The following is a 15,343-nucleotide window of genomic DNA, read 5'->3' as shown; positions in this document are numbered from 1 at the left end:
CCAAATCTCGAAAGCTCATGGCTTTCTCTGATTGGTGACAGTCTGGTGACGCAGCCAATCCCGAGAGCTTGATTAGCTGCGGGGAAGCTTCGATCACACCCAAGCTACTGCGGCCAGGGGATGCACTGCATGGACTGTGGGAGACATGATTGCAGTTCGCACCAGGCCATTTTGAACCTTCTTTGAGGTCCATCTCACGATTTCCCCAGAGAAAAGCTGCTGATCCAAGGGTGTTTTCCAAGACAATTCTCGGTCAACAGGGCGCTGGGGAACAAAGACACCCCATGTCATCTCCCGCTTCTCCGGAAACCGGCCTCAGCCTGGCTTCCTATTCGTTGTGGTCATGCGACCTCGACCTTCAAGCCATCACCCAAACGCCCACACCTTCCGGGGAAACTTGCCACCCCAAGCCAGTCCTGACCTTTGAGTTTCAGTATATAGCTCGGTAGCCCCCAACCGCGTAGCTAGGCTGCACTTCTTTTCTTTCTCTCCCCTACCATCACTGCTCCAGTCCTGCCATTTGCTCAAACATCAAGACAAACATAATCTCTGTTCAGCATCGCAGCCTCGAGCTAGTACCCTTGCAAACACCTCCATAATGTCTGCCTACCAACCTCGCTGCTGCCAGTGCGGAGCTATGCTCGTCATCAGCAACTCCTGTGTACACTGCCAGCACCCCCAATGCGGCGAGTGCGTCTAAGCGCCAGTCACCTCGATACAGTCATCTTCCCCGGTGGAAGCCTTGACATGAGGACAGCGCTCTCAATGCGCCTCTTTCTTACTACACCCTACACCACTCGCCCCTCGCCAGGAGTCACATCACGGGACAGCCCCGTGACCTCCATCTCACCAACACCTCACCGAAACCTTTTCACATCATACCTCTCCCCTCGATATCTTTGCCCACTTCATCACCTCTTGAAAATCAGAGGAAGATGACATCACCAACCGCTAGTCACTAGGGCTACACTAGCGGCATAAAACCTACTAGTGTCCTGGTGGAGAAGGGATTTATTTCTCGTCGATTGAGTACTCGAGCGATGCTCTTGCGTTGAAAGGGGAAGGGAATGGAGTTGATTGTTGGCTTGGAGGGAATGGTTTGAGGACTTATTTGATACCCGCTATTTTTGTTCTGATTTGTGTTGATTGGTTAAGGAAGCCAGCGGTGACGGAAACAGGACGTTGGGAAGTTCTTTTTCAAGATTATGTTTGTGTTTTATGAGTAGAATGGACTAATTGATGAACTTTTCTCGAATGTATTGGTCTTAATGCACCTATTTAACACAAGATACATGGGAGCATGGAGATGAACTTACAACTCTAATCCAGATGCTCTGGCCAGTCGCACGAACCTGGTAATGTGCCATTGTCATACTCTGTAGGTTGAATAAACATTTTTCGCTCAGGCCTTGGCCAATGTTTACGTTTCCCCCTCAACAGGAAGAGCAGGTCCAACTCATTCCCATATAGCCAACAGACAGACTGTATACGTATAGCAGTCAGGGATTGGGGAAGGAAATCATTAAACAAACGCTACAAGCAAATTGGGAATCCATGAACCATATATAAAGAGACAATATACCTACCTGCCTAGGGTAGTCATGAGTTTGACGACTAGCGTGTTATTCAACTGCATCCACACTCTGATGCAATTTTTGAGGCCAACAAGGTGGCAGAGAAGCCACTAACATAGTTAGGACGGATGCTACCCACCAAATCTATAGAAGATCTTTATATCTCAATGTTCTCAACACAGTTTCGCCCTCCCCCTTTTCAATTTTAGCATCACACCCTAGGTAACACGATGTTACATTTTCTTGTCTTGATACCCCAGTCTTCTCTGTTCATAATCCAAGCTCGTTTACGTGAAACCATAGCTTCTTTAAATCTTGAGTCTTATAAGACCATAGATGGATAAATATAGTATGACGTATGTGATCTCGCCTAAGGAGTCGCGACAAGAACACATGCCCAAAGTAGTGGAAACAGGTCCGTTATGATTTTTATACACAGCATACAGGGCAACATTTAGAATGTAAACACATGTCTTTCATTATCCATTCCCAATTTTCCAACCCAGTACCTAACCAAGACACTAAATCGTACAGGACGCTATGCTACCACACCCATCCCCCCCTTGGTTTGCTTACTCCCGAACGAAAACACCAGCCATACCCATACCAGTACCAATGCACATGCTCACAACACCAACCTCACCACCCGTCCTCTGGAGACCATGCATGAGCGTGCTGACCATTCTCGCACCAGTAGCACCAAGAGGATGACCCAGCGCGATAGCACCGCCATCAGGGTTGACCTTGCCAGCCGCCAACTCCTTCTCCAACCCCAACTCCCTCACACAGTACAGCGTCTGGGAAGCAAACGCCTCGTTAATCTCCCACCGATCAACATCCTCACTCTTCAACCCAAGCTGGTTCAACAACTTAGGAATCGCAATCGCAGGCCCAATCCCCATCTCATCCGGCTTGCACCCCGCAACAGCACTAGCAACAAACTTGCCCATAATCTGCCCCGTCAACCCAAGCTCAGTAGCGGTACTCCGTCTCATCAACAGCGCCGCCGCAGCCCCATCGCTAACCTGGCTGGAATTCCCCGCCGTGCTCCTCCCATCAGGCTTGAACGCCGGCTTCAGCTTCGCCAGCTTGTCAAGCGTGACCCCCTCCCTGATCCCGTCATCCTTTGTCACAGTCACACTCTGCTCCTCCCCAACTTTATTCCCCTGCTTATCCACCTCTTGGAACCTGGTGTGGACAGGAACAATTTCCTTGTCAAACCACCCCTCCTTCACCGCGCGGGCAGCACGAGCATGAGACTCCACAGCCAGGGCATCCTGGTCCTCCCTCGAGACGTTATACCTCTCGGCAACATTCTCACTCGTGATCCCCATGCTCATCACACAATCCCTCGCCTCTTTGACGGGACTCTCCTTCAACTCAGGCCAGACATCAACTGGAATCGCCCTCGTGCCGTAGTTCCTTGTCATGCTCTCCATACCGGCTCCAATACCAACACTGATCATCTCGGTCTTGATCTGGCTCGCAACCAAGGTGATCGCCTGCAGCGACGAGGCACAAGCCCTGTTGGCGGTGTAAAGGGAGGTGGAGCTCGTGTCAAAACCGGGGGTGTGGTTGAGCGCCATGCGGGCAGCCTTAGACCCGCCGAGCTCGTTGAGGACCACGCCGACGGCGACATCCTCGATGAGTTTCGGGTCGAGGTTGGGGTTGGCGTCGAGGGTGGCTTTGAGGACGGTGGACAGCAACTCTTCGGGGTAGGCGTCTTTAAGGCCGCCCTTGTAGGACCTTGTGATGGGGGTGCGGAGGGCAGAGAGGATGACCACGTCGGTGGGGGCTTTGGTGAGGACGGATTTGAGGCCGCGGGGGAGGGACATTTTGGCGGTTGTTTTTTTCTGAGATGTGGCTTCGTGGGTGGTGGAAAAAAAGGCAGGCCGGTATAGGAGGGGGTTGTGAGTTCGGCAGTTGTGTTGGTGAGTGAAGAGATCGGAACGCTACACCAAGACGACAGACAGCAGGCAGCTACAGACAAACGGACGGACGTGGAGGGTATCGTTCAGATAAAACCAAAAAGAAAAGAAGAAAAAAGGAGGCAAAAGTAAGAAACCGGAAACAAAACAAAAGTAAATGAAAATAATCGGGTTTTCTCGCGGCCGCGAAACCGGGGACGTGGATTCCACACCAGACCTCAACCACCCACCATGTCCCCCGGCAACTGGGCGTGCTGGGGACGCAGCTGGGGAAAATCGCAAACCCGGGAGGCAAATTCAGGCACTGCGGGCAGCGGACTGGGGTGGGCGGCACTCGATTTCGGCATGCGGGGTCCCCACACCCATAAATCTGTCACCGGGAGATGGATCACGAGGCGCCTGCAAACTGGAGCCATCCCCGGGATGGGTTCCGAAGACTTGTCATTGACGTTGCAAGAGATCCGGCTCGGTCCGGCCATAGTGTACATATCTTCTCCGAGCCGGGCCTTTGGTGACAGCAGCAATGCTAGTATATATGTTCCATATTACCCTGCTTGCAATCCTATCCCACCCCATTCTTGACCCTTTTTAACCTGAACGAAAACGCCCAGTCATCAAGGTATCTACACCTCAGCAAATGATGGCACTTTTGATCATATCCAAACGTAGAATAATCCAACACATGCAAGAAGCAAGGGCTGCAAAGCCCGGCCATAATCATGACCCCATGAATGAACCACCACACCCGACCGCAATCAAAAGCAATCTGTGCCCATCTTATATCAAGAAGCTCCAACTCCATAAAAGCAAAGTTCCCCAGAAGCAAATAGAGACAAGATCCTCCTAGGCCAATTTCTTCCATCGCTGCGACGGCCCCTAGCACCCATCCTCTTTCATCCCATTTCTCAAGCCGACTCTTGGCTGTACTGTATCCCCAGCCCAACCCTTCCATCTCTCAACTTTTTGCTTTTGACACCACCGACGGCATAGACATCCATAGTCCGCTCAAGCTCACCAAGCTTCCTCTTCCCACCCCCGGCCAAAGCACCAGCGCTCTTATTCAATGGCCCAAACAGCTTCGCCTGAAGCTTCGCGCTCTTATCCGCCGCGGCTGGCGTCCCATCTCGTGAGTTTTGTACCGAAGCCGCAACCTCGAAGCTCTCCCTCGCATCCCGCCTCAACATCTCCGACGCGGCCTGGCTGGCCTGACTCTCATAAATCTCCTCCTCTTCCACCTCCTCCCCATCTTGTACCCTCTGTGACCCGCGAGACCGCTGCGAGCTGACAGACGCACGGGGGGCAAATGGTGCCGCAGTAGTAATGGACCTCAGTGCTTGCCGTGCCAACTCCTCGTTATCATCCGCCGAGATGGTCGACTCCCTACTCCTGCGTCGCTCACGCTCAGCACTCTTGGGTGCGTTGGGAGTGTGGGCCAAAAATCGAGGAAATCGCTGTGGTGGTTCGGTCTGGGGAACTAGGTCGACTGATGGTAATAATCCTCCGTTATCACCGCGAAATCGCACCGGCGTGGTAGGGAGGGAGGACATGGACTGTACGTTTCGAGTGTGCTTAGGTCCTACGGCGGCCCGTGGGCGGTGACCAGTGATTGGCGTCGATGGCGCGCTGTTGTTATCCTGGCTGAGTGCTTCAAGCAGATCGGCCAAATTGTGACCACGGCCCCTATGATGGACCTCCTTCTGTGCTGACCTAGGCGTTTGTCGCGGTGTAGCCCGCTGCTGTTGAGGGCTCTGCGCCTGTGTGACCTTGGGCGTCAGAGCCCCATGGAACATACCCCCAGGACTACAGAGGATATGAAAGTGTTCACGGTTCTCCCGGATGCGGTTGAGCATGACCTCCCGATCCTCCTGCAAGCTGGCAATCTGGTCGGCACGCTCCTCCAAAACCTTCCTGGCGCCCCTAAGCCGCTGGTTGAGCGCCTTGTTTTCCTCTACCAACTCCTTGTACATCTCCTCGAGCTTCATGTACCGCGCCTGTGCGGTTTCGGTCGCTGTGCTGATTTCGCGCCGGGCTTGCCGAGCTGATTCGGCCTTTTGCAAAACGTCCACCTCCCGTCTGGTGAGCTCGTGCTCGACTTGCGCTCGGTTCGCGTCTTCTTGGGCCTGGAATGTAAGCAGCACGTTCTGCATGCGGTGGTGGGCTGCCTGCATCTTGACCTGAGCGTGTTCGGCCACAAGGCTCTGGAGCATGCGACGAAGGGTCTCGGGGGATGCCTCTGAAATTTGTTCCTGCGTCGGTGTCATGTATCCAGGCACGCCATCTTCTCTCTTGACTGCTGCCAGGCCGGTTTCTGGGGGCGAGACGATGCCAGTGAGCTGTGAAGATCCATTGAAGGCCTGGGCGTTGAAGGGAGCGGTGGCGGCGACGCCAGGTACTTGTGAGGAGGGGGGTGGGGTGAGAGACGAGGGAATAACGGCGGGTACGGCAAGATCATCGGTGCTATCAGATCGGAAAGACGCGGTAGTGTGGTTCAGCGGGGAGTTGGGCATCTCGGTAGCCGGGATGCTCTGCTGCGACATGGGGATGACTGTATCGTCGTCGAGGGGCGTGCTAGGTCCATCAACCATGAGGCGATCTTCATAGGGAATGCCATTCACCATGATCTGCGAGGACTGGTCTGAGTTCGACGCCATGTTTTGTTTGTTTGTTTGTGGGGTAGTTCAGTCAACCGGTCGGTCGGTCGAGTGTTTGGAAGCGGCGATTGCAATCGATACGTCTGGCCGCTCACAAATTTGCTAGGTAGACAGCCAGGCAGGGAAGCGGACGACAAAATAATAACGAGCGAACTGTAGAGGAATGAGGGGTGCTGGTGCAAATGAGCCGGCTCGTCTGCGACCGGGGGCGTTTGTGGTTGTGGTTGATGCGAGACTAAGTTGGAGGTGCAGCTTGGGCTTGGTTCTTCTGAGAATCCACTGGGACACGTCACTCGGACTGGTTCGCTGCGGTGCTTGATTTTCACGACAGCCAAGTGACACGACGACGCGACGGCGATGGTCAAGTGAACGAAGCTCTCCGGGGCGGGCAGTGGGCAGCGTGTTGACAGCGGGCCGGCTGGAGGAGGGACGTGAGAGAGGGTTGGTTGAGGTGTGTTTTGGTGGGCTGTCGGTGGAATCGACGGCGCTTGGGCGGAGGAGCACGGTGGGTGCTTCTGCCGTTGCCCTGTGAATGAGGGTGGAATGGAAAATTAGAAGGGGTTGGCCTGTGTAACTAAGCCGAAAACGTGATTACTGCCATCCGATACCGCCTTTGAGCCGACGACTCCAACAAAGAAGCCTGGCCAAGCTTGCATTCCAAGGCAGGGCAGTTGCGGAGAAGCTCTGCCAACATGCAGTTTCGTCTTGATTCAATTCCTCCCTTTGGAGTTTAAACGCATAATTACTAATTCACAGGTACCAACACCCTCTAGGCAACAAAAGCCATCCCCGCCGCAACACCAGCCACAACTCCCATCATCACCACCCCCGTCGGCGCCGCACCCGCAGTCGAAACCGAAGTACTACTGCCACTGCTGCTGCTCCTCTCACCCTCAGCATCACCCCCATCCTGCGCCCCCTCAGCACCCGCCCCCTCAGTACTCTCCACAACCTCCTCCACCGTCCTCGTCACAGCACTCCCATCAGCACTAGTCGAAACAGTAACCAACGTCGTCGGCTTCAGTGCCTCCGTCTCCTCCTCATTACCAACAGCCCCTGTCTCAACCGGCACCTCACTCTTCTTCGTAGTCGTCGCCTCCACACCCGTCGTCACAGTCTTCACCTCCGTCGTCGGCTTCGCAACCACACTAGTAGTAGTCGGCTCAGCGTTGAACCCAGTCCAGAACCTCGGCTTGTACTCCTCTGTCCCGGCGTAGTTCCCACAACCAGGGACGTTGGTCTTTGGGGGTGCGCGGCCGCCGCCGCAGTCGAGGATTTCGCAGATTTCGCCTGTGTCGGGGAGGTACCAGAGGAGGGAGCTAAATGGGGATGTTAGATTGGGGAGGAATAGGTAGGTAGAGGGGCGGGGAAAGGGCAGGGCATACCTGTACACCAACGTATCCTGCGTCATGTAGGGGACCTTGGTAGAGACGCAGCCTCCGATGTCAGTTTTGGCTGCTGCGCCAAGGGCGAGGGCCAGGATGGGGAGGAGGGTTTGTTGATGCATTTTGAAAGTGAGCGAGTGTAGACTGTATGTTCAGTGTAAAACCAGTGATTGTGTATGAGTGATGTGTAAAAGAGTGTAATGTCACGATGGACAGATTGATCAAAGCACCCAAAGAAAAGAGTGACGATGGTGATGAGTGAAGGAGGAGAGAAAGAGAGAGAGAGAGAGGAAAAGGATGGGATTTTAAAAAAGAAGAACGATGATGCTTTGACATCACCTCATCTCGAAACTCCGGTATCCCGTATGCAGGGAACTTGTGTTTTCCGGGGTAGGCTGGTGGGAGATTTCCTGGGATGAGGCTAGACCGTCTTGGGACTTGTCAGCTGAAAGGGGTGATACAAGGACATCTCCGTTTGATGCTTGGATTTGAGAACGCCAATGTGTGCGTTGTTTGATCTTTTAATGTCTTTTGTATTGTGTTTTTATGTCGAGAGTTACAAAAATACAAAATACTTGCTGTGGTATCTGTGTAAAACCTCGAGAAGATATCCAGCCAACCGCACCACGCACCTGACCCCTATCCACCTTCAACCCGCCAACAACATCTATAAACAATCCAAAGCCAGACGCTCTTGCTTCCATACCGGCCCCCAATCTATATCATATATAACCTACCTTATTTTACCTTCCCTCTTGTGCACAGTCCCTCGAGTAACTCTTAGTAGACCCTGATCCTCTCCTTCTTCTCCACGGGCCTACACTGATTCGTCCCATTAAAATACTGGTACAGCCTCGGCGCATGCGTCGAATTCCCATACACGCTCCCCCCATAAGTCATATACCCCGAAATCGCCGTCGGCGGCAGCTTCCGAATCTGCTCCGCATCCCCCATCGTCCAAACCGACTGCATCCCCATCATCATGTGCGAAAGAATATGGCAGTGAATCATCCAGACCCCCGCATCCGTAATCTTGAGCCTCCACGCCCTCCACCCAGCCGGCTCACCAACACCGACCTGCTCGTCATACCGGTACAGCATCGTCGTGTCCCGCCTGACAGCCTTGTAACCCGTCTGCTCAAGCTTCTTGTTATTCGCCTCGGCATCGTACTTGCCGGGGCCGGAGCCGATATCATAGTAATGCTTGGAGTGAGCGTGGAAGGGGTGGGTTTCGACGATGCCGCCGAGTTCAGAGCCCGTGTTTTGGAAGACGATCTCGATGACTTCGCCGAGCTTGCAGGGGAAGGACTTTGTCTTGGGGTCCCAGCCCCAGTTGGATTGGGCGGCTTCCCAGTTGGGGAGGGCGGCGTCGCCGTACTGGTAGATGTCGACGAGCAAGGGGCTGGTGTAGGTGTGCTCGGTCCAGGAAAGGTGAGCCAGCTCCCAGACGACCTTGCCGGTGGCGTTTTCTTGCTTTTGCTCGGCGTCGATGATGATGCGGCGGGTGACTTCAGAGGCGGAAGGGGCTTCGTTCTGCTCGGGGAAGAGGGAGGTGAAGGTGTATTCCATCCAGTTGGTGGGATCTCTTGGCAAGTCGAGGACCTTATTGGCCGGGGCTGTGGGGATGGGCGTGGATTGGTCGTACCGGACCACGCCGTAGCCAGTGTAGGGCTCGGGACGCTCGAGGGTCTCGAACTGGAGGTAAAAGGTGGATTTGTTGCCGTTTTTCTCGAGCTCGTCGATGGTCTTGGCCTTGAAGAGGACGTCGAAGCGCTGTCCGGCGCCTATGTTGAGGCGGTCAGTCTTGACGGGGGCGTTGTACTCGCTGCCGTCGACTTGGATGATCGTGAGGTCGTCGTGGTCCTCGAGGCCCATGGTAAGAAAAGAAAGGCCATTGGCGCCGATGAAGCGGAAGCGGTAGGTCTTGCCAGGCTCGACGTCAATGACGGGGAGGGTACAGCCGGCGGTGATTTCGACTTGAGCTTGGTTGGAGTCATCACTGCTAGTATCATCAGACTTGGAGTCACAGCCCTTGCTGTCGCTCTGGTCATCATAATCACCGCCGTGGTGACGGAAGTTGCCACCGAAACCATCAGGACGACCACCGAGGCGACCACCGAAGAAACCTCTGCCTCCGCCGGACGGGCCAACGGAGGCTTGTTGGCCGGTGGCAACGCCCTTTCCATTGAGAAGAACGCCGTGGATTTCACCAGCCCATTTGAAAGGGCCTTTAGTAACATCGCTCATCATTTCTTGATCTGACTTTTGGAAGAAGTCCTGAAAGTGAAGGATGCGCTCGTCATCATAGTGGTAAGGCGAGCTTCCACAGTCGTCAACGATCAAGGGGCCTGTGCAGCTGATGGCCTGTATACCGACGTGGGAGTGGTAGAAGTAAGTGCCGGCGTCATCATTGTTGGTTGCAATCTCATAGTCGAAGAAGTGCCCTGGAGGAATGGGCCACTGAGAGGCGAGAGGCGTTCCATCAGCGAAGGGGGCCATTCTCTGTGTCAGGCCATGCCAATGCTTGTATCTTGGTCAGCGTATGCTCACCAGGCAGGGGAACTACCAAAGATTCACCATGGTCAGGTTTTGGTCAGGCATATCATTGTAAACCCTGATCCAACTGCTCGTCCCAGGCAGGATGTGAAGAGCGGGGCCTGGAGACGTTCCGTTGACGAGGATATCTGTTCGACTCTCGCATGACAGTGGCACCTGAGCCTCTGTGACTCTGAGAATATGATCTGGGTGGAAGTTGTGATCATGAGTGACCATCTCAGCCAAGGCGGCCGGAAGCCAGCTCCCTAACCAGAGGGAGGATATTGTGGCTGTTTTCATGGTGCTGCTTCTGAGGCTATACGGTGCTTGCGGCTGTGCGGGTATTTCGTGTAAATGTGAGAAGAATGTCAAATGTCTGAGGTGGTTGTTGATGACCTGAAGCTGGTACAGTATTTTCGAACTGAGAGACTTCTCAAGCACATATATACACTGGCTGTCGCCACGACCTCCAACCACTTCCAAACATACTCTTTGGACTCCTGCCAACCCTCTACCATTCGCCAGATCATCAACGGCTGCCTGATAGCCGTGATATCGTTCTTGGCCACTCACATTTCCGCGGCGGTGCCCGCACTAGACGTTCAACAAGAGAAGCCAGTCGTCCGATGAACACCAGGACAGGACCGACAGGCTGGAACAATAACGACTTCTCCTCGGCCGGTGGACGATGGCCGGTGAACGGCGCCGTTTGGACCGGAGCATCGTTGGACAATTGCCAGCCGCTGCTGATGGACGCTTGTGCTGGCTCGACATTGGAACGCGACGTGATTGACTCGACGGTCACGACCACTGACCAGCCACAAGCGGTGTAAAAAGCCGTTCACCGGCTAGCGGGCAAGTCGGCCATCTGTCCAACCTTTGAGTGTCCAGCATTTGTCACCCAGGGCCCAAAGATGCAAGGCGGGCATAGTGGCAACCGAACACTGGCAGATGTTGTTGAATTTGGTGTGACAGATACACCATGGTGACAGACACGGCGAGCAGTGTGCGCCGTAATGGAAGCGGCATCAGAGAAGAAATTCCCGATCGATCGGGGTCGGACATTTCGCTTGCGCTAAGTCCAGGGGCTGGGTTAGGGTTGTCGCCCTGCCTCCTCCAACTTCCAAGAAGCACCCAAGAACCCAAGAAGGCTTCCTGCCTCCGAAGCCAAAAACGTTGCGTAGAAAATACTCCGACTGGCAGAGAAAGTGAGAGGTGACCGGGTGGCTGTTCCTGGCGGCTCCAATCACGCGGACCAGACCAGACCAGACCAGACGACGGTTCGTCCCACCAGTCTTCTCAACTTTAAACTCTCAGACAATCTTTGTCATGTTCTGCCAACCCACCGCCCAAAATGGTCCAACATGGTCGCCTGAGAGAGTCCCTGATTCGAATCGCTTCATGAATCGTGCAGTGGGCCTATTGCCTATACTCGGGGATGAATGCATCTAAGCAGCCTGAATTCTACAACCTTCAGCATACCTATCATCCTCTGCTCCAATCATCGCTCGCTCCTCCTGACGTCACCTCAGCTATTTGCGCCGCAACATCTGCCACATGGCTTTCAGTTGGATACATGCAACTCTAACCTGTGACACCTTCAGCCTCCCTCCTCCGACCTGTTAAATTCCCCTATGAAACATCAAGCAGTATACCCTATACCGACTTGTCTCTGTCCGTCCACACCCAGCACTAACAACGCAAGCTCCCGTCATGGAGCCGGCCCATCACCAACACCAGCAATCTGACGACCCAAGTGCACGGAAGTCGGCCTCTGTAACCCCCCAAACTTTGACCTCGACCCAGCTGCACGCGCTCTTGGACATCCTCACCCATCACGAGACATATGCAGAGGTCGAAAGCTTCAAGCACCCTGCCACCATTTCAGGGTATGGATATCCCTTTGCCCAACGCACTAAGAATGACAGCACTAGCGCACCGACATATGCCACCGACTCGTCATCACCTTTACTAGCCGGAGTACTCCGGACCATCGTTTTGTCATTTCCGGGAATTCGGGATCTGCCACCAGAGTTTTGGCACCAAAAGTTTCAAGGCATCTTGGAAAAGCTTGCAGAGGCGAATCTTTCCGACAGCTACGACAAGGGGTCGCTGGGTGCTAGGAAGACTTTGGCCACTGCTGCGTCGTCGATTCACGAAGTGGTTTCCCGGGGGATAATCGGAGGTCTTGAACAAGGAGAGAAGAGAAATCTCAAGGGCAATTATGACCGATCACAAGCGGAGGATCTTGAGCGGGCATGGGAGGATGCTGTGCATGAGTTGCTGTATGGGAATCTGATTGATGAACTGTTCCGCTGCGCTGCTGAGCAGAAGAGTCTGGAGGAACACTCGTCTGGTGTTCAAGCTGCAGTGGACTACATCATTATCCAGTGAGTCTTATATTTGAGGTATTTCAAAGCCGTTATTAATAGGGGTTTCTAGTCTGGCAACACTGCTACATCATGTCTTCGTCCTGACCCCTGAGGGACCATATATGCTCAAACTCATGGAAAATGTGCATAAGTTGCTACCTTATTCCATGGTTAAGCAGACTCTGCGCATAGGAAATGCCGCCACCATGATTCACGGCATGATGCGACTTTTGCTGGCCAAAGTGGGCGTCGGTGCACTTTCCAACTGGGTTGGACTCACCCAAGATGCGGATGATGGCATGAATCTGTTACAAAAGTATGCTTCTTTTGCCCTTATCCTGCTTCGATTGTCACAATAGCTGACTCTCTAGGATTATCTCGATGGTTCTCTCTTGGGATAACACCGAGTCAAGAAAAACCATTGACAAGATTGAAAAGACCAGAGGTCAACTTGCCTCGTCCAAGTGCCAACTTGATGCGATCAAAGTTCATGTTGGCAAACCAAGGGAGGAGCATGAGGAGGCCCGCAATCACAGCATACGCACCCCAGAAACAATGGTGGTGACTATTCTAAGGAGGTCCAATCCCAGTTTGCTGAAGAACCTCACAGAAGAACAACACGCCCAGTATCTTGAATACTTCTCGACGTTGCTCATGATCAGAGACCGCGAGGAAATTCCAAACGTACTCTGCCGTCAGCAACCAGATCTTTTGACCAAAGCAGTCAAGGATCTTGTGGCTGCGTTTGAGCCGTTTATTCGCGTCCTGCATGAACATGTTGATCTGCGGGAGCATGTAGCGGCTGTTGAGGGATTCATTGGCGATTTTATCAACATCGGCAAGGCGAAACCAAAGGACGGGAACGGGTTCCTCGGCAGCTGGACCAGTGGTTCCCCCAAAAACGATGCTGAGGCCCGGACGCCGTCAGTGGAGGATTATGTCATTCTTCTACGAAGAAACAGGCAGTTGTTGTACAATTTCCTGCATCAAGTGGCCAGCCAGTGCCCCTATCTCACCAACGACTTTCGAGTATGGTGTAGCAGCACTATCAAAGTGTTTCAGCAGCACCAGCGACCGCCATCAGAACATGAGAAATCAACAAAGTCACCAGACTCGTCAAAATCAAAGAAACATCCTGGAGGTGCAGGCGCAGTGAGTAGTAACCTCCAGCTCCTCTTTAGCTCCCTGCCTTCTTCGACAAGAGAACGCATCCTTCCCAGCATCAACGCACATGCGTCATATCTCTCTTCTTTGGAGGATCTTTCGAGAAAACGGATGCAGACAATCCTGGATAATTTACCACCGGACAACCCACCTTCTTCTCCGCGACCGGCTTCTTCCTTGAGCAACAGTGGGTGGTCAACGCCGCTGTCTTGGGGATGGTCAGGCGGCGGTGGTGATTCCCGGAAACCAAGCCCGCCACCCACAACAACAACAACAACAACAACAACAACAACAACAACAACAACAACAACAACAACAACAACAGGAACACAATGCCGTTGAAACAGTCTTATGCCGGACCGGGGATGTTTCTCTCGAGATGGCAGCAATTGTTAGATGATACGGTTATTGGACCCGCGACGTTGGATGGGAAGTTGAGGAGTGGGAGGGATGTCAAAGGGCGGTTGGCGATGGGGAAAACAGGGGTGATGAAAGAGGGAGGGCTGGATCCAGCGAAGTTGGTGAGGATGGCGGAGGAGGAGGCGCCGAGGGCTCCGGATGTCAAGGTGGTGATTGAGGCTTTAGGTGGGGAGTTTAAAGAGTTGGTGGGGGATATTTTGAAGGAGGATGGGAGGTTTGCAGTTGGGGTTGATAGGGTTGTGGAGAGAGGTGATTGTGGGAGGGCGAGGCATAGGGATAGAGTAGAGGTTTAGAGGTTGGGTAGATATACTGAGGGCTTCTTCTTTGATATTTCTCTCTGTTTGACATGTCGTTGATTCTCGCCGTTGACTAGGCAAGCTCAAATCTAATCATTATCTAGATTCTAGGTGGTTAATCACGGTTTTTTCTCGCAAAGCCGACAGCTCGTTACATCTCACACCTCACACATCCATCTCGACCTCGTCCTCGCCCGAAGGAACCTGTTGGGCTGGACAAACTTCCATCTGGGTCTCGGTTTCGAACTCACCCTCGACGGCACAAAGAGGCTCGTATAAGTCGTTGCGAGCTGAGATATTTGGAGCGCAGCGCCAGATATGCAGGTGCACGAGGTAGCGGCCCAGAGCGGATTTACCGTGCGAGGCGAACTTGGTGAGGTCGAGGTGGATGGTGACGGTTGAGTCCTCCTCCGTGTGTTGGGAGATGCGGATGACGCCGCCCTCCGTCTTGAGGCATGTGCTTGAGGATAGACAAGTGGGCCTACGAAATACGAGTTAGATTTGTAGGGGGGTTCCCGGGGATCAAGGTGTGTATAGCTAGGTACCCGGTGGTGGGCCTGGCCCCAAGCCTGGTTTTTGGGCAATGTCTCAAGAGCTTGGAGGGGCGATCAACTCCGATGTTGAGGTAGGTGACGTATAAGACTACGTGAAGGGTGCAACAAGTTATTGGGTTGCCATCCTCAACCAGTTTCCGGATTCGAGTATTCTCCGGCCCGATTGAGTGCTTTTCCATGATGTCGGAAACCTTGGCAATCTCCTCTTGTGAAATGAGCCGGTCGCCAAGATAGTAGAGAAGCCAGTCTCCTTCAGTGCCCAAGATGAAGTAGAACGACGATGGGCTCTCGGGGACATGATGCGATCTGTTTGTTCTACGAAGGGCCCTGGGCGGGGGTCGAATGTTGCAAACGGAATGCAGGCCAGCCCGGCGGAAACAAAGAAGCGCCACTGACCGGTGGTCATTGGACATTTTGTCAGGTGTCAGGACGGAACTGGCAAGGATAACATATATATTCGTGTT

General features: G+C 53.5%; 6 protein-coding genes across 6 annotated transcripts; 1 reads left to right on the top strand and 5 right to left on the bottom strand.

The window, feature by feature from the left end:
* Positions 1-2,146: 2,146 nt before the first annotated feature.
* On the bottom strand, positions 2,147-3,409 carry QC761_0065470 (uncharacterized protein; the record flags this gene model as incomplete). The annotated part of the gene is made up of 1 exon (XM_062872641.1): positions 2,147-3,409. One exon carries the CDS (start codon positions 3,407-3,409, stop codon positions 2,147-2,149), a length of 1,263 nt encoding a protein of 420 aa, XP_062732186.1.
* A 998-nt stretch (positions 3,410-4,407) lies between these two features.
* Positions 4,408-6,153, bottom strand: QC761_403630 (uncharacterized protein; the record flags this gene model as incomplete). The annotated part of the gene is made up of 1 exon (XM_062878650.1): positions 4,408-6,153. The coding sequence occupies one exon, from the start codon at positions 6,151-6,153 to the stop codon at positions 4,408-4,410; it is 1,746 nt and encodes a 581-aa protein (XP_062732185.1).
* Positions 6,154-6,838: 685 nt separating this feature from the next.
* QC761_403635 (uncharacterized protein) lies at positions 6,839-7,660 on the bottom strand (the record flags this gene model as incomplete). The annotated part of the gene is made up of 2 exons (XM_062878651.1): positions 6,839-7,472; positions 7,539-7,660. 2 exons carry the CDS (start codon positions 7,658-7,660, stop codon positions 6,923-6,925), a joined length of 672 nt encoding a protein of 223 aa, XP_062732184.1. The 3' UTR covers positions 6,839-6,922.
* A 658-nt stretch (positions 7,661-8,318) lies between these two features.
* LMCO1,AO1 (Ascorbate oxidase (AO)-like protein) lies at positions 8,319-11,499 on the bottom strand (the record flags this gene model as incomplete). Its single annotated transcript, XM_062878652.1, has 2 exons — positions 10,116-11,499; positions 8,319-10,061 (listed from the first exon to the last, which is right to left on the bottom strand). Exons 1-2 carry the CDS (start codon positions 10,371-10,373, stop codon positions 8,319-8,321), a joined length of 2,001 nt encoding a protein of 666 aa, XP_062732183.1. The 5' UTR covers positions 10,374-11,499.
* QC761_403650 (uncharacterized protein) lies at positions 11,219-14,322 on the top strand (the record flags this gene model as incomplete). The annotated part of the gene is given in 4 exon segments (XM_062878653.1): positions 11,219-12,463; positions 12,516-12,761; positions 12,817-13,920; positions 13,935-14,322. 4 exon segments carry the CDS (start codon positions 11,787-11,789, stop codon positions 14,320-14,322), a joined length of 2,415 nt encoding a protein of 804 aa, XP_062732182.1. The 5' UTR covers positions 11,219-11,786.
* A 24-nt stretch (positions 14,323-14,346) lies between these two features.
* Positions 14,347-15,292, bottom strand: QC761_0065420 (uncharacterized protein; the record flags this gene model as incomplete). Its single annotated transcript, XM_062872640.1, has 2 exons — positions 14,347-14,425; positions 14,577-15,292. One exon carries the CDS (start codon positions 15,290-15,292, stop codon positions 14,807-14,809), a length of 486 nt encoding a protein of 161 aa, XP_062732181.1. The 3' UTR covers positions 14,347-14,425; positions 14,577-14,806.
* Between the last annotated feature and the right edge of the window lie 51 nt (positions 15,293-15,343).

Source organism: Podospora bellae-mahoneyi, chromosome 4, assembly GCF_035222275.1.
Source record: "Podospora bellae-mahoneyi strain CBS 112042 chromosome 4, whole genome shotgun sequence".
NCBI lineage: Eukaryota > Fungi > Ascomycota > Sordariomycetes > Sordariales > Podosporaceae > Podospora > Podospora bellae-mahoneyi.
This window is presented reverse-complemented; position numbering and strand designations above follow the sequence as displayed.